This window comes from Parasteatoda tepidariorum, chromosome 6, assembly GCF_043381705.1.
Source record: "Parasteatoda tepidariorum isolate YZ-2023 chromosome 6, CAS_Ptep_4.0, whole genome shotgun sequence".
Taxonomy (NCBI): Eukaryota; Metazoa; Arthropoda; class Arachnida; order Araneae; family Theridiidae; genus Parasteatoda; species Parasteatoda tepidariorum.
Genome location: NC_092209.1, coordinates 5,794,398 through 5,821,467, shown reverse-complemented (window position 1 = coordinate 5,821,467; position 27,070 = coordinate 5,794,398). Strand labels below are relative to the sequence as shown.

The window sequence follows — 27,070 nt, the reverse complement described above, 5'->3', positions numbered from 1 at the left end:
GTCATCTCATTCATGTATGGTAAGTCTTGAAAATAGGTGCCCGTTTTGGAGCACTCGAAACGTCAATGTTACTTCCAACTTGTATATTTTTAAAGCGAATGAAATTTTTAATCAAATAAGAAAGTCATCATTCCAGATACATTAGTGAAACTATAAAGAATGACTAGTAATTACTTAAAGACAAAGATAGCATAGCTATCTATTATGATTATTTATTTATGAGCGACACATAACTCATATGTTGTCCAATTACACACTTTTCTGGAATGTTAATAAGTTGAGATTCAAAACTGATGTGGTCAATGATAAAGGAGTAGACAAGGCTGCATTGAATTTAACAGTTCATGGGTCCATTTATTGATTTAAGTTTCGAGTCTAGTGATTTTAAGAATGAGATTAACGATTCGACTTTACAATGGCTTTCTTAACAGGTGATGCAGAGGGAGAATCTTTAGAAGTGACTGCTACCTACAAATAAATAAAAAATGATGATACAAAACCAATGCTAATGTTTTAAAAATTAGTTGTAAAAGAATAGACAATAAATACAAAAATTAAGAAATAAAAACTTGAGAAAAACCAAAATGTAATCTAGTTTAGACAGCATTTATTTTATTTTATAACCGACATTGAATAGCCGACCCATTTTTGGATTTACGACAATGGATGTTCAATTTTGTATCCTTGAATTTTATTATTAATTGTTCTATTATACAAGGTCCGGCTATTAATTTCCAGAACTCATGGAATAACTCAGAAGAAAATAAAATTAAACACATAGCCATTTAATATTATTCGAAGTAACCCCCATCAGCCATAATGCACGTCTGTGCTCGGCAGTGCAAATTTCGGATCGAAGTTTTAAAGTCCTCTTTTGGAATGCTCTTTAATAGTGACGTTACAGTCTTCTTGATGGCTTCGACATCTTGAAATCTTGTCCCCTTCAGAGAATTTTTCAGCTTAGGAAACAGTCTGCGGGTGCTAGGTCTGGAGAGTATGGTGGATGCTGCATTTCAACGACACCATGCTGGGCTAAGAATCGCCTCACAGGCAACGCAATGTGTGGAAGCGAACCTTTTCAATTTCTTCCGNCTCCTTGGTCAAGTATTGAACCACGAAAATCTCCCAAGGTCAGCCTGACGGCAAAGGGACTTTAAACATGATCCGATTTTTCCACTGAGGATATTTTACGTCAGCACTGTGGTCGGTGCGAGCCGAATGCGGAATTCGTATCAAACAAACTGGTATTTTGTTGCACCCTTGTAGTGCTAATTGTGCTCCATTTTTTTCAGCAATAACTTTTAACTTAGCATCCCAGGAGATGTAATTTTCTATAGCAATTTTTATAGATTTTTTATTTTTTTCATCATCACTGGTTAGTTATAAAACCTGATCTTTTTTTTAAAACGACCAATAAGTAAAATAGGAAAAATTATTAAATTGCATTAAACTCAAAATAAATAAATGAAGAAAAAACCGTTTAAACAATAGAATTTTCATCAGTGTTTTTAACAAGATAATTAATAACAAGGGAAGGGTTTATTCGATTAACAAAACAATAATGAAGATAAAACAAATTTGCGAAGGGTCCGATTTAAAGATAAATTATTTTGTGAAGGGTCCGTTTTTATGAAAAGATATTTTGTGAAGGGTCCGTTAACGGACCAAAATTTCTTCTAAACAGACCCCTGACATTATAAATCCCTTATACTTACAATTAGAGTCGAAAATAAACATTTAAAAAAAAGACAAAACATGTACATTATAAGACAAAGGGTATCCGATTCATTTCCTCTGAATTTTTAAATAAAATCCTGAACATTTTACTGTTTTTTGACACATTGAAAAAAATCTCCCGTCTTTACCCTATTCTTTCTCTTTTGGGACCCTTTAGGAATCGTATGCTATTTTTATACACTGAGTGGCCAAATTATTTATGCAAAATAATCTATTGCATCACGGTGTCGCCGATAGACGGCAAGATAGCTGCAAGTGAACCATCAATTGCACTGTGCTATGCGCGGAGATATGGGCAAAAAACAGAGTTTGAATGCGGGATGATTGTAGGCACTTGAGGTGTTGGAACTAGTATCAGCAAAATGACTGCTTTCGTGAAATGTTCGAGAGTAGCCGCATACTTTCAGCAAGACAAAGCTCTTTGTCATACAGCTCGCATTGTCCTCAGACAGTTTGAAGAACATGACGATGACTTTACCATGTTTTGTTGGCCCTCACAATCACCAGATCTCAATCCATCTAGCACAGTCCAATTTGACGGGACTGAAAAGTTAAGTTCATCGGATATGGGGTCCAATTCCCCCTACCAACATCTCATAGAATCTATTCCAAGAATTCATGCAGTATTACAGCTAAAGGTGGTTCAACAGTATATTGAGGGGGGTGTTCATAATAATTTGGCTACTTAGTGTATAACTGTTGTCCATCTTTAGCCAGAGATATTAATAATGCATTTGTGAAATTAACTACTGCAAAATAGTTTTCTATGGGAAAAAATGAATCAGAAGAATGCATTTGAAGAAGACTTGAAAATTGCCGAATACTTTAGATATTTGACTCATTTACTGGCTAATAATTTGAAATCCTTAGCACGGGCCCTGATGGAGGATTTAATCTTACCAAGCTTCAGACCTGGGGAAGTAATAGCAGTCAGTGCACTATACTGACAACATTGACATTGCAAAATTGAAGTGCCTTAACCTTCATAACCTTAAAAGGAAAACAATCCTTTTAATTTTGCAAATTGAATAAATAAAGGAAAAAAGACATGATATGCAAACTCTCGCATAATATTTATATGAAATGTTCTTGTGCAATCTGCAATGAAATGTCTAAATCCTTTGTGTTAAAAACACATGTGGAAATACTGGCAAACAAATATTTGATTAACGATGCAAAATAATTTACTATATATTTTACCCAAATTCTGTCAGTTTAAATGAAAATATTAATATTGCATCAGCTGGAGTCAACCTAAACAAAAAGTAATTTACAATAAAAAAAGCTGCAAATAAGTATTTTTTTTTATAAGTAATTGTAGAAATTTGTAGGTATTTATAGAAACTATAAGAACTTTAAAAAGAAAAAAAAATCCTTTTAATTTTGCAAAATAAAGAAATGAAAAGAGATGATATGCAAACTCTAGCTCAATATTTATGTGCAACATAAAATGTTCTTTTGAAATTTGCAATGAGTTTTCTCTATCCTTCATGATAAAAAAAAACATGTGGAAATGCTGACAAATAAATATTTGATTAAAAATGAAAAATAGTTTTTTTTCCCAAATTCTGTTCATTTGAATTAGGATATTAATATAATTCATAAAATTAAAATTAATTACTTTTTAGGTTTTATTTTATTATTTGTACCACTTCTAGGCTTTTCAGTGAATATATTAGAAAAAAAAATTTATGTTCCTGCAAAATTCAGAATTGTTTTACAAATTTTCCAAGAGTTTTGGTATTTTTTCATGCAACAAACTTGCAGCCATAATAGAGCATTACTGTGTGTATGCAATAAAATAAAATAAAAAACTGATAATTCTTACTATTTAACTTACAATTTCGCTTCTTAGGTTGGTTTCATAGTAAATACAAAAGGCCAGACAAGCGAAGGTCATTACAAACTGAAATAAGCAAAAGGAAAGTAAAGGTAAAATTATTGCTGTTTCACTTTATATTAAATCAAACAAATTAATTCAAAAGTTCAGCCTCACCATAGTAAACAACCACGTAAGGATATTCATTATTTTTGCACGAGCAAACAATTCGAGACCAAATTTGATGCATATTATGGCTTCTGTCACAGTTATTGCCCTAAAAAATAAATTTATACATTTAAAAAAGTGGCAGAGCTTAAAAAAAAGTGTGCTTCAAAATATTTACACATTAAAATGTATGACAGTGTTTAAAATAGTTAAATAAATAATTTACAATAAAAAAATGAAACACACCTGTGTTTTAAACTACAGTCAAACCCCGCTATAGTAAACATGGTTTATAGTGAACTCCCGGATATAGTGAACGAAATGCTCAGTTCCGTGCCTTGCTATACACGTACAATGTTATTTTTTGTGGATATAGTGAACCAAAAATGTGAGGAAGTTGGATATAATGAACTTTTTTATGTTTCCAAATGATTTTTTCAATTTTTTTTAAAAATAATTTGGAAATTTCTACTTTAAAATCAGTGTCAGTGGGACCAATATGCATTTTTTGTCAGAGGGAATGAGTAATTATTCATTATTGGTGAAAGGGTTGGACACTAACATGTGTTGATAAGGCCATCATTTCAACTCCTTTTTGCTCTCGGTGCAGGCAAAAAAAATCCTGCAAACAAGTGTCTCAAATTTAACTATGGCGAGCAGTAAACGTAAAACGTTCTCGATTGATGATAAAATGGGCAGAATCAGAAAATTTGAAAATGGATGCAATCAAGCTGATATTTGCAGGGAATATAAACTATACAAATCTGCAGTTTGTAACATATGGCAAAATTGGCAATTAATAATTTCTGCTCATGAAAAAATTTAGATGGCAGAAAAAAAGTTGCGAAAAGCAGGTCACAAGGATGTTGTAGAAGCATTACAGAAGTTGTTTACCATTCAAAGAAGCCGCAACCTTCCAGTATCTGGACAAATGTCGATGAATTTGCTAAGCGACTTTATGAGAATACTTTTACGTGCTCGAATAGCAGGTTAGGCAGGTTTAAAAAGCGGAGTAACAGAAATTCCGGAAAAATTATTTGAAAATCGGGAAGTGTTCACAAGGCGAACACTTGTAGAACTAAGAGTAATGAAAAATAATAAATTTTTTGCTACTACATACTATTTTTCAGTCATTTATTTGAATAATGTATAATAAACAGAGGAGTTTGGGGACCATTAGTTAAATTGCCTGGGTAACGGATATAGTGAACTCCCGGTTATAGTGAACCAAAATTTCGGTCCCTTGAAGGTTCACTATAGCGGGGTTTGACTGTATTTGGACATTTAAATGAGTGACAGAGTAAAATACAGGGATGAATTTTTATACACAATTGCACATTTTATTTTAGTTCAATAAAAATAAAATTCTGCTTTTTCAAGGAAAGTTTCGAATTTCCAAAAAAAATCTTAATTCTTTACGCTTTTTTTTTCTACCAACGTAAACCTGACTTAAAATTACACATCGCTATTTGTATTCATGCAGCTTAAAATTACATATTGTTATCTGTATTCAGGTGATTTAAAACTGCACATCGCGATTCATATTCACTTGTTTTAAAATCATCAAGATTCATATTTTGTCAAGTTTTTTTTTTAAAAATTAAGTACCGTCCAAACATTCCAACTCGTATTTACACGATTTAAAATTACACAACTTGATCCATAGTCATATGAATTAAAATTCAAACAATTTTTTAAAAAAATTGTGCATTAATATTCTTATTGAAACGTTGATAATATTCTATATAAATATATGCTTCAGGCATAAACTTTTTTTTTGCTCAAATTTCATTTACTTTTTTTCAATTATTTGCAATGGATTTCACATACATTTTTGTATTTCTATTTTAAGATTTTTTTGTTTAATTATCTAATTTATTCTTGAAAATACTTAAGAAAAAATTAAAATAAATAACTTACAGTAAAAAAAAAATCTAGACACAGCTATGATAGACTAAGAGTTTAAAATACTTCAGAATTAAATTTACAAACATTTAACATTGAAAAAAATTAAACACGGTTAACACAACTGGCAACCGAAGAAAGAAAAAAACATATTTTACAAAAGGAAAGGAGAAAAAAAATTCTTTATTTATAGTTCAATAATTGTTCTATTATGTTAACTCCTTAAAATTGCTAAATATTTCTTTTAAAGATTTCATAAAGAAATGTTTATTGGAATAGAACCAAATGATTTCTTAAGTATTTGATTCTGGGTAACTTTTTAAATCCTAAAAGAGGTAATAGTTTTTATAGGCCTCTAAAATTAAAATAATTATAAAATATGAAACGTTTATTTATTATTTTACATACAATGAAATGTAAAATGTATAAACAGGTCATTGAAATTACAATCATTCTAAAAATTTATAAAACATCTTTCTGATTCTTGATTAAAGAATAATCTTAGTTTTTATTTAGTTTACTTTCCCCTTAATTTAATTGCTGATTAAATATCCGGTTTAGCTTTCGATTAAATATTTGGTTTAATTTTTGATAAATTAAAAATATATTCTTGAGTGTTTGATTGAAACATATGTTTCAGTTAACATCCAATAAGAACATTTTCATTTTTTGTTTAAAAACAAAAATATCATTTTTTTTAAAAAGCAATAAGAGACTTTAATTTTAATGCTCAGTAACAAAGGTAAAAATAAATTAACTTTAACTTACAGGAACATACACAAATTGGGTTTATTTCACTAAAAAAAGAAATTCAAACAACAACAACAAATCAAATTCAAACTCACCCAAACACCCAGCATTGGGTTCCAACTCGTTCACATCTTGGATCAGTTACATAACTATAGTACTGCCTAAAATGAAGCATTTTAATTTTCAGCACAATTAACACACAATGTGTACATTTGATTATTTAATCACACCCTTTCAAATTAAATCAAATTTGTTTGTTTTTTTACATTAAAACTATGATTTTTTTGGAAACTAAATTAAATATTATGTTAATTTAAATTAAATTATTCTTTTTAAAGAAATTTTAGACTTAAAAATTTACAGAGCATTTTAATATGAAATTGTTTGGCATTTTTTATTGGCTTTCTTCATTAAAATCAAAAAGTTTCAAAAAACAAACTTATTACGTAATTAGTGTGTTATAAATTAAAGCACTTTTGAAATGATATTTAAAAAATTTTATTCCTGTAGATCTTCAGAATGCAAACTAAGAATAAAGCAAAAATTTAATACAAACGCTTCTTAGGTATTATTAGTCAAAATAAAAAGCAAATCAAAATTATCGTAATAATTGCTTTTTATTTGTATTTATTTTGACTAATATTAGGTATATTAAACAAAATAAATACAAATAAAAAGCAGCTTTATAAAATTTATTTTGAGATTTGTTTTTAGTCTAGTTTTTCAGTAGTTAATTACAGTGAAACCACCTCTGTGTAGCAACCACTTTTATTTACACCCACTTTTGGGAGCCACAGAATTTTTTCTATATGCGGAAGAAAACCTTTAAGAAAGACCTAAGAATCTCCCCCAGCGACCGGGCAAATCTCCACACCAAATGCAGAAAAGATCAAATAAGTGAAAACAAAAACAAACAAAAAACAGCAAAACCAAAAACATTAACAAAACAAATAAATAAATTTAAATGTATTCAAAATATTTGTAAGTGGCTTTTTGACGATCTCTAAAAAAGATCGACAATCTCATGCTGTAGTCAAAGTGCAATAAAGGTGATGCTATCATTGATTTATTTTTAGAGCTGAAAGTTAATTTAAAAAAAAAAAATTTAAAAAAAACTAAGCATTTCAAACAACCTTATTATTACTTAAAGCTTACGAATTTTTATGATATAAAATTAAATGCAAATTGAAACAAAAAACATAATTGCTTATCTATTTAAAGTAGCTCTATCATTCATAATTGGTAAATTTATTTTAACACCTAATTGTATAAGTACAGGTCACTTCCAATGACACTAAATTTTATTCATTGATCTGGTTTTCACGACGCTAACGCAAGTGTCATTTCCGCACCCAAGAAAATTATACTGACTAAAATTAAAATCGTTTGCAAAAATTCATGCACAATCAATAACATTTCCCCAATCACAGTTAATGGAGGGAACCTCTAAGAATGACCAACCTCCATCAATGACCATTTTCCTATGGAACAGAGAGTGGTCACTCCTGAGAGGTTTCACGGTATAAGTCTATCAAAAATGAATCTTAAAGTAAAATGACCATTCAATATTTATCTGTAGTGTGTGTATCACAACAAAAATACAATTCCAGTTCATTAGTATATATAACTCGTTTCTATGTCAGGGTACCGTTTCATACATGAAGGTTGACATAGTTGTTACCTATCCCTCCTACACTATGTTTCAAAAATAATTTACACAACTGAAAAAGACTAATCATGCCATAGTTCACGCATAGCTGCCAACATGGATAGGAAAAAATCAAGTAAATTTTACGAAATAATGCAAATTTTGTGATAATTGTTGCCTAATTTGCTTAATATTTTACCTATAGAGAATTTTAGGTTCTTTTTATTGTGATAAAAATACAAAAACGTTGTCACAGCAATAACTATACATGGTATACCATATTTTCCATTTATAATTGACGTTAAATGAACTTAAAATGTTTTTTTTATTCTGTTAACTCATAAATTTGAATAGTAATAGACAAGTGATTTATTGTTGATAGCTAAAAGGTTCTTTAATTAATTTAAGAAGGGAGTTCTGAATAAAAATAAATGGAAAATCTTAGAACAAAAAAAAGAAAAGTTTTAAGCTGGTGAGTATAAATGAGGCTCGCTTCATTAAGTATTAATCAAACTTACTTAAATATTTAAGCAAACAATAAAATGTGTAAAAATTCTATTTCAATAGGGATTATATTTAAGAAACTCACTTAAATTAAGGGAATTTTTTAAAATGTTCAAAAACTGGGCGAATCTGACAAAATCTAGTAGAGTTGGTAGCTATAAACAAGGGTCCTATGTACAAAAAAAATAGCCTTAAGAATCTAGATATACACCTTAATGTTGGAGCTACAATAAGACCTATAAGAACAATCCTTCCAACTGTTAATGGATGACCAGGCGGGATTTCAAAAATGTGTTTGATGAAGAAGGTGTTCAATTCTGTCACCTAAAGAAGAAACAAATATATTACAACAGTTCGTCTTAATGATCTACAATGCAGGGAAAAAATTTTAAATTTCTGGTTAGTTAAAAAAAAAAATGGGAACTGTTATTGTATTAGGAATTAAATAATGGGTAAGAGACATCAATATATTACTTAATTACAAAATATATGTACTGAAATTATTAAAATATACAAAAAAGGCTCATTTAATATTAATTATACAATATGTTTAATTATAGATTAATATGAATGCTAAATTTAAATGACTGTACTTAGCTAAACATAAAGTTTAATATGTATAAAACACTGTTATAAACCAAGTCTGACAAGAAACAAAAAAATGGAATGATCACTAGGGACCTATGTTTACCCGAAGAAAAAAAGAGGAGTACTAGAAAATCAATGTTTAACAAACAATAAAATGTAAAATAAATTTCATACTAACAATTAAAATTGCCTCATTATTAAAAAATTTAATTTGATCATTACTAAAATTCTTTGCTAAAAAATTTTATTTGTTTGAAAATTAGCAATATTTTGTAAAAGTAATTGATTTCATTAACAAATAAACTAGCCCACTGCCAAGCATGAAAATTAAATTTTATCAGAAGAACAAGTAAAATAAAAGCAATTTTTGTTTTGGTTTAACAAGTGTGTAGCTTTTGTTGTAGTTTTAAATTAATTAGTATACGTTACATTAATTAGTACTCAACTTTCTTAGAATTTTCATTACATCTAGTAAAATTTATGAGTAAAGTGAAGAAATTCTATGATTGTAGTTTAAATTTAGATTTAATGTTTTCTTATCATAAGTTAGCTATGATTTAATACAAAAATAATATAAAATGAAATTTCACTGCATGAATTTAACAAATAATAAACATTACCAATACAAAACTATCAATTGTAATATTTTAAACAAAACTGAAAAAAAAATTACCTACAAGCCAAAATAACACTAATTGACCTAAAGCGAAAAACCTCATATAAGTGCAATTAGGATCCAGCCACCTCACATGAGTCCAACTATAAGACATGAAAAAGAAATTCATTAAAAAAACATACTTTTAATATACTTATCTAAAAGTGCAATTGATAAACAGCGTGCTCAATAAAGGACCGTCTGATTTCAAAATTAGAAATCTCGGTAAAAGATGATAGAGGAATAAAACAAATGCCATTTTTATTGTAAAAGCTGTAAGAATTTAATACAGAAATTATGAACATTAGTTACGATAGTTTTTGCTGCAAACCATCAATGACCAGAGAAATTACCATTTGGGAATCATTGCTGTAGATTCTTAACCTTGGTGGGCCTGATCTATACTTAGTAAAATATAGATTAGTTTGCATATTACACTCTTTTTATTTGAATATTTTATTAATTCCAATTCCGAAATGTTGAGCCCTAATGGCTCGCCTTCCATTGCGGTGAACTCGACTCTAATCCCAGCAATGGCTGGTCGATACAAATTCCGCATCTGGCTTGCACCGACCACAGTGATGACGTAAAAATATCCTCAGTGGTAGACGGATCATGGGGTAGAGTCCCCTTGCCGTCAGGCAAACCAAAGGAGGAGATTTTCTTCTCAGTGTAACACAGAAAGTTAGAGTCTCCTTGTGAGGTTTATTTTTCAGATAAAACGTTGCTTTTATCTTGAAGTGTGTCATTTAATGAAAATATCTAGTACAAACCAAGGGCATGTTTCGAACGAATTTTTCACAAATAAAGTGCACTTTCAAAAGTTTCTATTCACAAAGAAAGAAAATTGTGCTTTACTGTTAATTATTATGAAAGTTACCTAATTTAAATAAATCAATGCTTTGTTAAAATCTATTCAATTTTAACTATGAGTAAATAATTATAGTATTTTTGTGCATTCACAATATAACAACCTCATGTTATAAAGCTCGTTTTCACAGGAGGAACAGGGGTCATTAAATCAAGCATTGACACATGTAAAAAAACAGACTGACTTTAAATACAAGCAATAAACTTAAATAAATGTATATAATGCCGAATTACCTGGCAGGCGTAAACTGCAAAATAGCCCTGCGAATTTTTCCAGTAGCACTTGGAATTGACCTAAAATAATATCATTGGTATTTTAAAAAAAATAAGCAATTTTAATTAGTAATTTAAATTGAAATTATAATGGTCAATTTAAAAAAAATAATAAAAATCAATAGAATAAATTAGCAGTTATAAAAAGTAAAATCAATAGAATAAATTAGTCAAATAAAAAAAATATATCACTTATCAAAAGTAATAAAATACAAAAACAGTTTCATACAATCTATATTATATAAAACATCAATGCACATATTTTTACAAAGTCGAGGAAGTTTCCCTTTTGAAGTTGAATAAAAAAACTGAAGCAAACTAAATTATTAGTTTCGACTAAAATACTTATAAAGGTCATGTAAAAATTGAGAACGGGCAATTTCCCTGTTCAGAGCTACATCATCTTTTTTAAGAATGGATTACTATCCACATCATTCATAAAAGCAGTGTTCTCCTTAAGTATTTTTTGAAGGGCCCCGCCTGCCCTTTAATCCTTATAAACCTGCCCTTTAATCCTTCATCGCACTTTTTCTAAAAATGAGCCACCATCCTTTAAAAACACAACTTTTTTTTCAGGACAACGTTGTTTTCTTAACCATCGGTTCCAATGAAGAGACCTTTTTTTTGAAGAAAAATTATACAGAGAGCTTGCCTTTAATTATTTTTCAAAAGCTTAAAATTTATATATTTTTTGATAATGAGCGAGAATTACGTTGTGAAATATAACAGTATAAGAGGATAATTTAAAAATTGAAGATCGAATTCATTTATTACATAATATTACATAACTTGATAAATTTTAATGGTGATAAGTAAGTGCCCCTTTTATGCAAGGAAGCACTCATCTCTCAAGATAAAAGAGTTTTTAATCTTTGCTTAGACATATTTAGCAACAAATATTTCTTCCCTACAAACTTTAATAGCAAGTTAAGTACTTAGTGCATTAAAGATAAATGCAGATATCTATGTTATTTTATTTCTAAATTTACATGCAATAAACTAAAGTATTAAATTTCACAATTCAAAACAATACAGACAAAAGAAAACAAGTTGACCCATTCCATACAGAAGTTATCCCTCTCTCTTACTCTGATTTTACTTGTTCTGAAAGGTAAAGTCTATTTTGCATGGATTGTAAAAAAAAGAGATGAGAAATTCTAACCTGTTTGNTCTTCGGGTGATCTTATGGGAAAGAGAGTCATCATCATCGTCTTATGGGTGAGAGCAGAACTTTTCGAAACTAATCGAAATTAAGTTGAATTGTTCTAGAAATAAAAGAAATAGAAATTTAGCAAACACTATAAAAAAATAAATAAAATTTTAAAAAAATAAAACTGTTTGACCGTGGTCGTTTTTTCAGCCATAAAAGATCCCAGTCAACTTTACAAAAAAAAAAAAAAGTAGCAAAGAATTTTTAATGTTCACCCTAATTATTTTTGAAGAGGGGTCCATCCTGTTTGCCCTTTGATTAAAGGAAATGAGCCCTATTTGCCTTCGTGTAAAAATAAGCCACCATCCCTTAAAAACATTGCCTTTTGATTCATAATCAATTTCAAAAAAAGTTCAATTCACTGCTTAAATAATAATTACACACTAGTAAAATTATTTGTGTTCATAGGTTTAATTCTAACTACTATTACAAATATTTACTTGGGTAAGATTATTTTCAACTGGTTAAACTTTTATAAGTAACTCTTTTTGGAAGGAGGATATTAAAAAATTTTTTAAGTTATTTTAAATTTTAAAACTATTTTTTAAATAAATACCTTTTTTTAAAAAAAACACACCATTAAATGTTCATCTTCTTGTAATTTTCAGTTTAAGTTATAGAAAAAAGCTTTTAAGTGGTTTATCAATTAATCATTTTTCGTTAGTTAAAATTTTTTGAAGAAGAAAAAAAAATATTTGCACAGATATTGCCTTGTAGCATGCCTTTAATTATTTTCACTTTTCTCTTATTTTGATAACGAGAGAGAATAACTTTTTGAAATAAACACATAAAACAGTAAAGAGGATATTTTAAAAATTGTTGAGGGTAAAATTCAGTTATTATATAATATTACACATTTTGATAAATTTTTACAGTGATAAACGGTGTTAAGTGGGTGTACGGTGTTAAGTGCCCTTTTCAAAATAGAAGCGTCCTACCTTTTTTTTTATTCAGAGGAGGAACTCTGAATTATCATGAAAGTTAAGATAAGTGGGTTAAAATTGCAGGAAAAAGTTGAGAACAAACAACATGAAAATAAAGATAACAGGGTCAAGACTTCATGAAAAAATCCAGAAATAAGTATTAAAGGTCAAGATTTCATGAAAATTTTTGCATAATTAGATATTAAAAATAAAAGGGTAATTAAATAATTAGCATGAAATTAAAGACAAGGGGTCATGATATCATGAAAAAAATTGAGTTATAGTACAAATTAAGTTATTTTACTTCAAATTATAGCTATTTGACAGAAATTTAAGTGACAAAGCAAGAATCAGTTGACGCTTACTTTATGCTCTCCCACTCGTAAGTTTCATTTTCAAAATAACGGCAAGCAGCCATTCCCAGGTATATTCCCAAACCATTGCAAACGAGGACATCTAAAATCATCGCATCCCACCAACATTCCTCAAAATTGGGAAGAAGATGTGAGAACACCACCTGCACAAAATAAAACATTTATATTTATTACCCTAATCTGCATCACAAAACTAAACCAATAAAAAGTAAATAAACATAGCATTGCATATTCCCTCTATCACAAAACTCCTCCATACTAAGAATTGAATTGCTATGGAAATAAAATCATACAAATTTCTCTTAAACAAAGACTTGATGAATAAAGTATATGTGTTTTACAATATAAACTAAATATATGTGTTATACACATAAAGTATATGTGTAAGAATAAAGTATATGTGTTTTACACAAACTAAAGATACTATTTGCTCATTTTATTTTAAGAACTGAATTTAAGATTATACATTCCAGCTATCACAAAAACTTCTCGAGAAAAAGTCTCATGCTATGGAGATAAAAGTAAACAGAATATAAATACATATATATATATATATATATATTCATAAATGAATAAACTATATCNGTTCATTTTCAAATCTTCACACAAAGTTGCATGTCCAGAATCTTTACTCACTCCAACTTCTTCTGCAATCACCCGCACTGTCAAAAGACGATCTGCCAACACCAAATTTCGCAACCTCTCAACATTAGCTGCACTCTGAGCAGTTTGGGACCTGCCACAACGCTGCTCACTCTCCGCTGATGTGTGGTCGTCCTTGAATCGGTTGAACCACTCTTTAATTTGTGTTACACCCATCGCTTCTTCTCCAAACACCTGCTGAATCTTACGAATTGTTTGGCCAAGCTTTTGACAGAATTTGATGCAGTATCTTTGCTCAATTCATTCAGTCATCTTGCGAGAAAACTAAATCCGACGAACACTACGAACAGCATCTTACTTGGCGACCACCAGTCAGCGACTTGCACAAGCGAATGCGGTGAAAAAAATTCAAACATGTCCATTAAGGTCCCTCCTTCCACCGTGCACTATGGCGCAGCCTTAGAATCACTACTTTGCGCGGGGAAAATTAAGGTTGGATACTTTTTAGACAGGCCTCGTATATATATATATATATTCATTGAACATTAGTAAATGTAACGTCCAAAATTGGGTCGGTCGTTCAACGACGGTTATAAATAAATAGATGAAGAGCCATGGTTGCTCAGAGGATAGAGCGCTCCCCTTCCGATGAGATGAACTGGGTTCTAATCCTGTCGATTTCTGGTCAATACGAATTCCGCACCTGGCTCACACCGACCACAGTGCTGACATAAAATATCCTCAGTGGTGGTTGGATTTTGGATTAGAGCCCCCTTGCCATCAGGTTAATTGTGAGAGGTTTTATGGTTTCCCTGTCCATGTAATGCAAATGAGGGTTAGTTCTACCAAAAAGTCCACCATAAAGGCAAATTTCTTCCAATACTTGATCCCCTTGTTTTCTGGCTTGGGTTCAAAATTACAAGGCAATGGAGTTGAACGTCAACAGACATAAACCCTAAATAGGGTCAGCTGTTCAACAACAGTTGCAAAATAAAAATAAAATAAGCAGATGAATGTAATTTATATCTAAAGTGAAGAATTTCTTCAGTCTGCTCATAGTAGAATATGTCCAATAATGTATTTAATAATGTTTTCACATGAAAAGATAAATGTATGAAAGATTGATGATTATAGAACTGCATAAAATAGAATTAGTAAAATTTAAAGGAAATGAATACAATTAAACAATGAATACAAAATGCTGTATTGTTTATTTCTTCAAACCTACAACATCAAGCAAATGTCTTCTAGAAAATATCATAAGTAAAATATTTCTTAAATTTTTTTGAAGATAAACTAAAAAGACGTTTTTGTGAGTTTAATAATTTAATGAAATTTATTAAAGAAATATCAGCAAACAACTATCACAAAAATTTACATTTTATAAGCATATAAACTTCAAGACATTAAACATAACAAAAAATGACTAAAATTTAGCTAAAATGCATTTTTAAATACATAAAAAGAAGAAGAAAAAACAAAGTCATCTAAAATAGTCCCTTCGATAAAACTATTTTAGATAAATATATTGAATTTAAAAGCAGTTCTACTTCTTTTAAAGAAAATAAATTTGATATCCTTTTTAACAAAAAATTGTATGTTTAACATAAATTAATAATGAATTTAGAATAATACTTTGAAAAAGAGAGAAAGATTACTTCAGTTATTTCCCACATGATACTTATAGTCCAGCATATACAATATTGCCTCACAAGTAATGCCTTCATTGCCCATCCAAACAAATGACCAAAGGCAAAAACATCCACGTGACCCCAGACTCTCTCAACAGTGATGTCAGAACAATTAACTCCATACTCCTGCAAATAAACATAGAATGATTACCTATTTTTAATAACCCGAAACCAATAATTTAAGAGCTAATAAGTAAGTTATCTGTCTTAAAATGTTCTGTAAGTTATCTGTTAATTTACAAACGTAATCTTAGGTTGGAATTTTTTGCTAGAATTAAATGTGTATGTATAGATGCATGCAACAAACTTTACAATCATAATGCATTGAATCATGGTGGCTCAGAGAACAGAGCATTCACCTGCCAATGAGTTGACCCGGGTTCGAATCCCAGCGATGGCAGGCCGACATAAATTCCGCTCCCAGCTTGCACCGACCACAGTGCTGATGAAGAAATATCCTCAGTGGTAGGTGGGTCATGGGTTGCAGTCAGGCTAAGCGTGGAAAGTTTTCATGGTTTTCCTCTCTGTGTAAGGCAAATACGGGTTAGTTCCATCAAAAAGTTCTCATGAAAGGCAAATTTCCCCTAATACTTGATCTAGGGGTTCCCTTGTCTTCTGCATTGGGTTCAAAATTACACAGCTACAGAGTTGAACATTGGTAGTCGTAAACCCTAAATTGGGTCGACTGTTCAACGACCGTTGTAAAATCCAAATAAATACAAAAATCATAACACACTATTACGGAATAATTAACATGATTATATATATAATGGAACAAAAAAAGGATAGCTTTCATTGAAACTTAAAAAAATTTATTGCTAATTCATGAGAAAATTGTGAGCAAACCCTCGTAAATGTTAATAATTTGGATTCCACACTGAGTAATTTTTAAGTACTTAATAACTATTTAAAATTTATCATTTTCTGTCACATAAAATAATGAATAAATAATTTAATAAACAAAACAAAAAACATATTTAGAACCATTGAAACATAGTCACTGTAATAAAAAAAAAGGAAGGAATGGGAGGGAATGGAATGTCTACATCGAAATAGATTAATCAAATTAAGTAACTGAATGAATGAGACTGAAATGGTAACAGGACTCAAATGATATGGACCAATATAAGTAATGCTGTTGCATAATAAAAGCCTCTGCATCATTTCAAAAACAGGAATGCTAAAACAAGTGTAAAATAATAGAGAATGCAACTCACCTTCTCCTGGTCAATTTTGAACTGTGAGAGGTCTGGGTAAAACCAGTACATTATATTCTTGATGGTGCTATATCTTTGGAACAGAACAAACAACAAACTAAGAAGATATATTACACTTACACCTATGACAAAATTACAAGAATTAATAAAGATTAATTAATTTTCCATGGTAGAAAAAGTCATAAAAAAAATCACTATGGGAGGAAATAAGTTTCTTCTACCCTAAGGGGAAGAAAACTTCTGTTAAATTCAAATTTTGAACAGTTTATAATTCCTACATAGCTTAAATAATAGCATTATTTCTAATCCATTTAATAAATTATTTTTAAATAAGTGAAAATTAAAAATTGGAAAGAAAAATAAATTTCTTAACTGCAATTTCTTTTAATATTTAACAAAAAGATTATAGTATATATAACATTATATTAAACAAGAAATCACACATTGTATTCATAATTACAAACAAAATGCTAATTTTCATAACAAAATACTGTATATCAATAGTGAAACAATTATTACATAGTATACTAAAAGTAGTTATCGATAAATATTTTTATACAAATTATATTTTTACGGGAAATTATAAATAATTTATAATAAAAATAATACATATTCATATAGTATCTAAGTACAGTAGACGCCGCTTAATGTGATCACATTGGGACAAATGTGATTTGATAACAATAACCGATTGATTACAATACAGTAAACGAAAAAAAATTTAAGATAAAAAATGATTTTTTTTACATACGTATTAAAATAAAAATTATTTTAAATTAGGAGTTGTTGCTGTAAAACTCTATTGCATTTAATAGAAATTAATGTACACTAAAGAAAAAAAATTAGTTAGTATACTTAGTAGTTAGCATTAGTTAGTAGAACTGCAGAAAACAATACAAAATACAAAAGGTTAATTATTAACTGAAAAAGAAATCATCAATTGTCGATTGCTTAGCATTCTTCAAAGCAAGTAATTTACGAATCGCTCATAATCATAATGTTTATGAAAGTGTTCCGCGTCGGCTTTGTTTTGCACACCTAGCCGTAAGACTCGAAGTGCCTCCCTCATCTGAGCAGGCGTCGGAATTTTGTCCTCGATAGCACTTTCGGGTTCATCATCGGCATCAGAATCTTGTGACGAAGCTGGATCTTTGACACATACGGCTTCGCAAATGTCCTCATCAGTTAACGAAGTAGAAGTCTCAACCTTCTCGTCGATCTCCATCCATGCTTCAAAATCCTCAGCATTCATATCGGGCGGGGGATTGAAAACGTCTTCCATTTCTTTCATTACAGCAGCATTGTTGTCCTCTGGTTGACAAAATCCTCCATGACTAAAACAATTTCGAATTGTTTTTTCCGAGACATTATTCCATGACATTGTTAACAAATGTATGGCATCCAAAACATTTGTTTTTTTGGCTAGAGCGTTCGCATTAAGATCTTCAGCGTCTTGGTCTTCCATATTTTCTAAGATCCTTGAACGCATTTCCTTTCTGTAATATGCCTTCAAGGTGCGGATAATTCCCTGGTCACACGGTTGAATTAAAGAAGTGGTGTTTGGTGGTAAGAACACGACATTTATCTTCTCCTAATAACACGTGTTTAAAAGATAATATACGAGCCCCGTTTGGACTTTTGGTAAGTTTCAGGAAACACTTCACAAAACACAAAAAAAAGTTTTCCTTCTTGTTTTTATTGATTTCAGGAAAATAAAATTTACCTATAAACTGATAACAATAAACGAACATTTGATTACAATAAACGATGATTTTTCAATGTATTTTGATATAAGCGGACGGGACTAAGCTATTTTGATAACATTAAACGATTGATAACATTAACCGTGATCACATTAAGCAGCGTCTACTGTATACATATTTATCTAGATGTAAATTTACATAAATATTTAGGAAATAAAATTAACATAAATCAAAATTCAAAATAAATTCTTATAAGCTATACAGATTTTAAAATTCGGTATAAAATTAAAATAAAGAAATAAAATAAAAAAATTTTTAAAAAATAAATTTTTTTTGCACTAGATTAAATTTTGAACTACTATTCATTTATTAATTATTGTTTTAGTTTCTTCTATTTCCTGCAGTTTTTCCATTTTTTTTTCAGCATCCCACAAAAAACAGGTTTTTTCCAAACAAAATGCAAACCCTTGTCCTGATTAAGTAAACGCACTTAATATCCCATAAAAAAAATTTCATTCATAATATAGATGACTTTTTATCAAATTTGACAATTTGAAATACAATGAGTAAACAGAAAAAAAAATTAAAGGAAGAAGTTGAAAATTCCAGAAGTGTAAAATGAAATTAGGATAACAAATCTTAAAATTAGAAAACAAACTGATAGAATCTTGCGGGGAAAAAAATCACAAGAGAAAAGTATTTTTTCATTATTAGCCAATTAACTACACACATTCTGAAAAAACATATTATTTTACAAAATATAAGTGCATCTTCGAAAAAGAAAAAGACCAACTCCCACTATGCACTCTTTTTCTATTTTTTTTTTCAAAAAGTAAAAGAAAAAAAAGAAAAAAAAAAAGAACACGATCTGAAGAGCGAAAAAAAGCTTGTGAAACATAAAAATTACAACACTTAAGTTTTTTATTTATTTTCTTAAACATCATTAATTGAAGGGATAACAAAGAAAATGTTTCGAGCTAAAGAAAAATGTTATATAAATTTATATATTATCAAGAATATCAAATAAAAAAGAAAAATAGAGCAGCAAAATATTTTATTTTTTTTTCAAATGGATGCATTGATTATATTTCAAGCAACAAATCAAATTAAAGGAAACTTAGTACACAAATATTTTGTTTTATTATATTAAATAAATAGCTATATTTAATACTATAAAACAAAATATTTATTCACATTTACCTTACAGTGGAACAATTAAAATTCCTGAAAAAATTAATACCATCAAATTTAATTAATTCTGTTAAAATTGCTCTTTTTTCATAATGCAATATGCATTTTCTAATCCTTTTCATAAAGTTGAGAAAAAATGCAATTATTTACATTTACAAAAGGAGGCATCCTATAGTCAAGCCATCTCAAAATGTATGGATTTATTATTCTTAATGTACAAGAGTTATGTCATCCATTGATTTTGTATAACTCTGACATTAAACTTTTTTTTGCACAACTTTAATTGAAACTAATAGTACAAAAGAAATAATTGGCTTACCAAATACTATTCTCCATATTGCTGGATGAGGTCTTATAAAAGGACCTATAATTAAATTGATAAAAATATTTAATTGGCAATTATCATAATGAGTAACAAAATTAAAATAATTTATTAATGATGATGCAAAAAGTTATTATAGGATAGGATCTTATAAAAAATTTGGAAAAATTAAAATAATTTATTACCTCCAATATTATAAAGCTGATTCATATATAAAAACACCATATTCCACTATATACACTGCTCTGACTCTTTCTATTAAAATTCTAAAAATAAATTCCCCCGGTTGATTGCTGCTTTGGATTTGCATTTAACCCTACTTTGTTGTTCTGCTTTAAGTTGATTCTGCCCTTGCTTAACAAGACCCAAATCCTAAATGTATACTAATAACTTAATGTGTTTTACTTCTTCTTCAAAATTGCTAATATATTGTCATTTCCTGACTTTAAAATGAGTATCAAAACGGTCAACATAATTAAAGCTCTTAAAAAATCATATTTGTATTGATAATCACAGGGCATTTACTATATATACCATCTATCATATATACAATCATCTACAATCAGTACAGATACTTTTAAATAACCATTTCAAAATACAACCAAATACAAATTTAGAAGCTGTAATACATACCTTTAAGTGAAGATTGAAAGCAAAATTGATAATGAGCGATGGTTTTGATTTTTTTGTGTTCTTTCTTACAAAAATAATTTTATAATTCAAGGTCTAAATAATTTGTAGCCCCCTTATATATAAATGAAACTCATCTAATCAGATTTTTCAGAATACTACACATTAAATGATTCAATACTTAAAATTAATAATAGTATACATAATGAAATAAAACCTATAAATGTGACAATGTTTATAAATATTATATTTATTTGACTAAAAATACATAAAATTCTGAGATAAGAATTATTAGAAAAATACATTATCCTATTCCTCTCAATAATTTTAAGTAATTTTTTGTGTAATATCTTTTATAACTTTTATTTAAAATTTAATGTTTTAACATTTCTAACACTTTTTATTTTAATTTTAAATAGTTGATATAAAATAAAAAATGTCACCAATGATCTGGATTTTTGGTGTTAAAAAACCATGACAAAAGCAAACATAAATCAAAAACTTGCCAACTCTGAACTAAAAAAAAATTAAAGAATAGAATAGGTAGAGAGCACAATAAATTTATTAGAATTATTTCAAAATTATGCAGCACAACCTTGAAAACTAAAATTTCTAAAAATATAAAAATATACATCAAAAACTGAACTATTTTTATAACTTATGATGGAAAAAATTTAGTAGGTAAATAAATTTTGGAATAGAAGCAAAAAGGCAAAAATTTATGAATCATAATACCTAATAATAAAAACTTTGGAGTTAGGAATAAATCTTTACAAATTGTGAGTGACAAAAAGTGATTTTTCAAATGATATCAAATCACAGTTAAAAATATCAGGATTTTAAAAAACTCTGGCAACTACAGCTGAAAAAGCAATCAACAATAATAAGTGAACAACAAAATTAGTAACAAAATAATCTGTAACAACAACTAAAAATTTACCCAACTAATAAAATATCTACTGGAAAACATATATATACATACCATTTGGAAAGGCTAATGTGCTAATTATGAGGAAAAAGAAACAAACACATAAAATTCCACGCCATATGTTATCTTCAAAATTGTCATCGTTACTAAAAGAAAAATATACATAAAACTATCACAGACATCAATGACTTTCAAACAGATCTTAAAAACTGGTATTTCACACGACAAACAAACGACATGAAATTATTAAATAAGCAATTGACTAAAACAGGGATGGGCAAGCTTTGGCCCACAGGCCAACCGTGGTCCGCCGAAAGATTTTATCCGGCCCTCGGATAGAATTTTAACTTGCAATCCATTGCGAATAAGGAAAAGCTTGAGACTTATGAATTTGGCTTGAAAAAAAACTCAATTTTGAGTTTCAAGGCAGATTTCAAGACTTCAGTGCCATTCAAACAGAATTAGATATTTTTACCATGCCTTTCAACATAAATCATGAAACACTTAAGTAGGATTAGCAGCCTGAATTAATTGAGTTGCAATCTAACAATCATCTGAAGCAGTTGTTTCTAAATATGCCAAAGTTTGAGTTTTACAAATCATTACCAAAAGCTAGTTTCAAAAATTTAATATCTCATGCCCAGAAAATCAGTGCTAAGTTTGCTTCATCTCATATACGTGAACAAGTATTTTCAACAATGAACCTTAGAAAAGATCATTTCAGAAGTAGACTAACAGACAAACATTTAGCCTCGTTCATTAAAGTAAGTACATATCACTTAGAACCTCAATATAAAGAACTTTTAAAAATGAAATCGTAATTTCATTCATCTCATTAAATATTTAAATTAAAACTTGCAGATTGTTTTTTTTTTATTTCTGAAATTTTTACTTAGCACACCGAAAAATAATTTTTTTTTCTTGGCCCTTGACCAAAAAAAGTTTGCCCATCCCTGAACTAAAACATAGAATTTATTGCAGTCTCAAAAGGCAGATTTTTTTCCCCCTCACATTAGTGTTGCCTTCATTTAAAAAAAGCTGTGCTCTTCTAATCTGTCACATTCATGCTACAAGCAAGAATATTTATAATCCATTTGGAGCTTGCAGCTCTCAAGTAGGTTGATTTAGACTTCGTAAGAGTTTTGAAACAGTACCTGTGACAAACTAAAAAAAAAAAATAGCATGGTGCACGACAAACTCAAAAAGTATAACTAATAGTCGTCCACAAGTAAAACACTCTTTTTTTTCTTTTTAGTTTTTGCAAGTAATTTAGTTTTGCAAATTGGTGATGGTAGTTAGTGTAGTAGGAAAATATACCTTTTTAACTCTCTTCAAAATAAATATATATTTTAGGAATCAATAAAAAAAAAATTTAAAATCTAATAAGTATTCTATCCCCGGCATAAAAGATTCGAATTAATTAACAAAAATATGTCTTTTCAATTTGCGTTTCCAAAAAAATAATTCTTTACATTTCTATAACAAGAAATATTTTATTTATATTGTATTATCTATGAAAAAATAAAAAAGCACTTTTATAAATAGTGTTTTTAAAAAGTACAATTTTACAAAGATTTGTAAAATTAACTAGGGATAACCTATGTTTGTAAATTAAATGTATGAAACAAGTTTCAAATTGATACTTTAACTGCAAAGAGAGATTATTAAAAAAAATATTTAAAATGCTTACTTTTGAATATGAATAAAAACTGGTGTGAATGGTGACACATACTTAAAATATTAAGTAGTGTTTTTTATGGATCAGTTCACTTTGGAGAACCTTGGTAAGTCAATATGAAAATCTTTTTAAAAAAGACAAGTGTGAAAGAAAACACAGGATAGTGTTCACTTTAAGCATTTTTAGAAATGTGGCCCGCCTTGTCTAACCTTTAATCCCTATAAATACATCCTCTTTGTTCATTTTGTAAAAATAAACCACCATCCCTTAAAAACATGCTTTTTTATTCCCATTTTATTCTTGAGAAAAAAAAATTATTAATAATAATTACACACACAAATTATCTTTGTTTATAGGTTTAATTACTATTATTACAAATATTTACTTAGTCATTATTATTCTTAATGGTTGACATTAATAAATTTTGTGATTTTTAAAATTCCTTGTCCCGAAAACACAGATAGGTATAGAAGGAAAGTTATTCAGAAAGATACCTTGATACCTGACAATATCAAAACTAAATTAAAAATACATTTTTCGGAATATTTAAGACCTCTAATTTTCTTAAGATCAATGTTAGTTGAGAATTTAGTAGTCGATAAAAAATGTAATTAAGTCTTTCAAATATAAAATTCAAAAAATAATAACTTACCGTAAAGAAATCGACACTAACACAGCAATAAAAGCCCCACTTAAGAGTGTGATCGTATGAGGTTTATAGAAAAATTCTAATGATATATCCTCAACAGGGCGTTCATTCACATTGCAAAAATGATCGTGAGAATTATTACGATCACAATTTGGCTTTGATTCAGCCATGGCTTTCTGTTAAAACAAATTAATTCATTTGAAATTCCCACATATGAATAAATATTTGACTGACAGTTGCTTGGGAACAATTACAGGTATAAATAACTTTAGGATGAGTTGTTGTTTGTAGCTTACATGGTAATGGATGGTGTTTTCTACACTAGGGAACGCTGCAAGCTCTATACGCCTATACTTCCAGGTTACTGTTTCCGGTGTATTTTAAAGCCATTTGGCTCACAACGTGATCATTTCGTTTTGAGATTCTTACAAACGTGATATTTGATTACTTATTACTTGTGTTTACAATGCTAAAGGTGCTAACACTAAAGTAAGATGGTACAGAGATTGCAACAAGAACAAACAGTAATAAGCAAATGGAAAAAAGGCCAAATCATGACTGACAAAAAAGCGAGTTATTCAAAATCTAGCAACCTTGCAAGGGCGCTGGCAGCGGGGTGCAAGAGGGTGCACTCGCACCCCCCCTGGCTTTTTTTAAAAAAAAAAATTAAAGAGATACCGAAAAATAATTTTATTATAGAAATTTTTTATTAAAAATATTTTTATTCAAAAACAAATAATTAAGTAATTATTGATACATAACAATTAAAAAATTGTTTGAAGCAAGAATTGTAATCGTCTTATTTGCTGTCTAAATCTGCTTATAACTTTTTCAATGAATTCCGAGTCACCTTTGATTCGTTACTGAGCATGCGCAAACTTGGCAGATATCTAAGCTATATTTTTAAATTTCATTTAATAAAATATAAATAATATTATATTTTCTTAGTTATTTAGTTTAAAAAGGTGTATAACACAAACTGACTTCTCACAGCTGTAAAACTTCATCAACACAATAAATACCAATGTTAAGCGTGCACAAACACGTTAGTATACGAAACTACTGTTTGTAGTTATTTGTGTTTCAAAGTCAGTAGATATGCCAGCGCTATCAATACAGCAGCTTCTCGTGGCAAAATTTAGAAGTACAAGAAATTCGAATTTTTTAAAAATATTTTGTTAACAATGAAGAAATGTATCTTGAAAAAAATTAATCGATGAAAGTATATGTAATAACAAAATGTAATAACAGAATATTTAAAAAAAAAAAAATTGTTTTTTTTTNGGGGGGGGGGGGGTGTATGTAGTTCGTTAAAGGGTTATTATTCTGCCGGCGCCCTTGCAACCTTGCCAACTTTTTTAATAATATATCGATGAATAACTAAAACAAATTTTCACTTAAAACTCACCGGAATTACTTAATAATAGTAATATCTTACGAAATACAACAGATTTGAGCTCAGAAATTATCTAACTTACTTCTTTTATTGAAAACAAAATTATCCTTTCGAAAATATCGCCTCGCAGAATAAGGTGTAGTAAGCAATTGTAAACTTTCTAACCGAAATTAGAACAGATATTGAGCTCAAGATTGTCATTGTTTACATTTATATTAAAAACACCATCCATTGAAAAACCAGTAGTGTTCATAATAATATCCCCTGAACAAAATCGCCACTAGTTCAATTTTATTTCATAAAGATCATTTCACTGTTTTGAGGCTTTTTCACAGTTTTAACTTTAATTTGATCAGACTATTTTAATACTTTTTAGCAATTAAATATAAAAATCGGAGAATTTAAGCATAACAGGGCCGTGATATTTTTAATTAAATCCCGCTTATCACATTTTTTGCTCTAAAATACGATGAAAAAAGTTAGTGCTGGTTTTAATTTTTAAATAAAAATATGTATTGCATAAGTAGTGAACAATTAGTACATAAAACTAAATTTCATTCAGAAATTTTAGTTTTTCCCCATTTCAAGAACAAGGAAAGAAAAGATCCATTTATCTCTAGTGATTTAGTTGGAAATGAACGCATACACATAATAGTTTATTCTCCGTTTTTAAAAATATTTATCGAGGTTCAATTTGCATGCCTTGATCGAAAGTTAAAAATTTTTCTTGATTTGACTGAACTGCGAACATTATTAATAGTATAAAGATCTTTTAAAAATTCCTTCATAAGCATATATCAAATGATGAACATATATGAAATAATTTCGTTTGTTTGACAAGTGGTGAAGCATCAAATATTAATTAAAACAAAATACAGAGAGCAGCTCAAGTGCTAGGAAAGTACTGTGACCTATAGTTATATGGTCCGACTTAAACTATAGATTGCAACTAGTGGCAGATGTGTTGCCAATGAAGTTTTAAGAATCTATCTTTAAAATACTTGTTGATAATTTATTAAAACATAAGAGAGCTCGAGGAACGTGCAAGAGAGCTTGAATAAAAAGCATTAAGTACTGGATGGGTTGTTTCAAGTTTACGAGCTGTATTCGAGAAATTATTTTGCTGCACTGCACATGCAATTTTCTAGTGCTTCAGAAGACAAATCCCGAAATTCTCCAGTGTAAAATTTTAAAGATTGAAACGCTTACAAAAATGAAAAACTGGTTTGGTGTGAAATTTTATTTTATTTTATAACCGTTATTGAACATTCGTAGGCCAATGACGGTGTCAGTAGGGGGTCAGGGCGCTTAAAAAAATTAGAGTCGCTGTGGAAACGTCTTATAAAAGAGCCTGAGTAATTATCATTATACAGGGAATTTTTATGTGAATATGAAAATGTGGGTCATATGACAGAAATACCAGAGTGTGAGAAAGAAGTAGGAACATATTATATACCACATTTAGGAGTTTATTGCCTTGATAAAAGTACTACAAAGCTTCGTGTAGTGTTCAATGCGTCCTCACAAACAACCTTAGGGAATTCTTTACAATATAAAGGTAGGGTAATACAAGATTTATTTAAAATTATGACGAGATTTTGAAAGGCGAGATTATGCAATTGTAGCAGAAGGTATTGA

The 27,070-nt window shown here is 29.1% G+C and overlaps 2 protein-coding genes across 7 annotated transcripts in view; one reads left to right on the top strand and one right to left on the bottom strand.

Annotated features, from left to right (window-relative positions):
• LOC107439260 (coiled-coil domain-containing protein 92) overlaps positions 1-27,070 on the top strand; it is an 879,443-nt gene that overhangs the window by 751,574 nt on the left and 100,799 nt on the right. The gene's annotated exons all lie outside the window — the stretch shown is intronic.
• Positions 171-24,291, bottom strand: LOC107450880 (phosphatidylserine synthase). Of its 2 annotated transcripts, XM_043051422.2 has the most exons (14): positions 24,040-24,291; positions 21,764-21,855; positions 20,149-20,193; positions 16,936-17,057; positions 15,686-15,844; positions 13,416-13,567; positions 10,879-10,938; positions 9,797-9,878; positions 8,743-8,855; positions 6,475-6,540; positions 3,734-3,833; positions 3,578-3,643; positions 2,638-2,727; positions 171-468 (listed from the first exon to the last, which is right to left on the bottom strand). In XM_043051422.2, the coding sequence occupies exons 1-13, from the start codon at positions 24,204-24,206 to the stop codon at positions 2,668-2,670; spliced, it is 1,284 nt and encodes a 427-aa protein (XP_042907356.1). In that variant the 5' UTR covers positions 24,207-24,291; the 3' UTR covers positions 171-468; positions 2,638-2,667. The 2 variants fall into 2 exon arrangements, with proteins under 2 accessions (XP_042907356.1, XP_042907355.1); XM_043051421.2 differs by lacking the exon at positions 2,638-2,727 and having other exon boundaries at positions 24,040-24,289.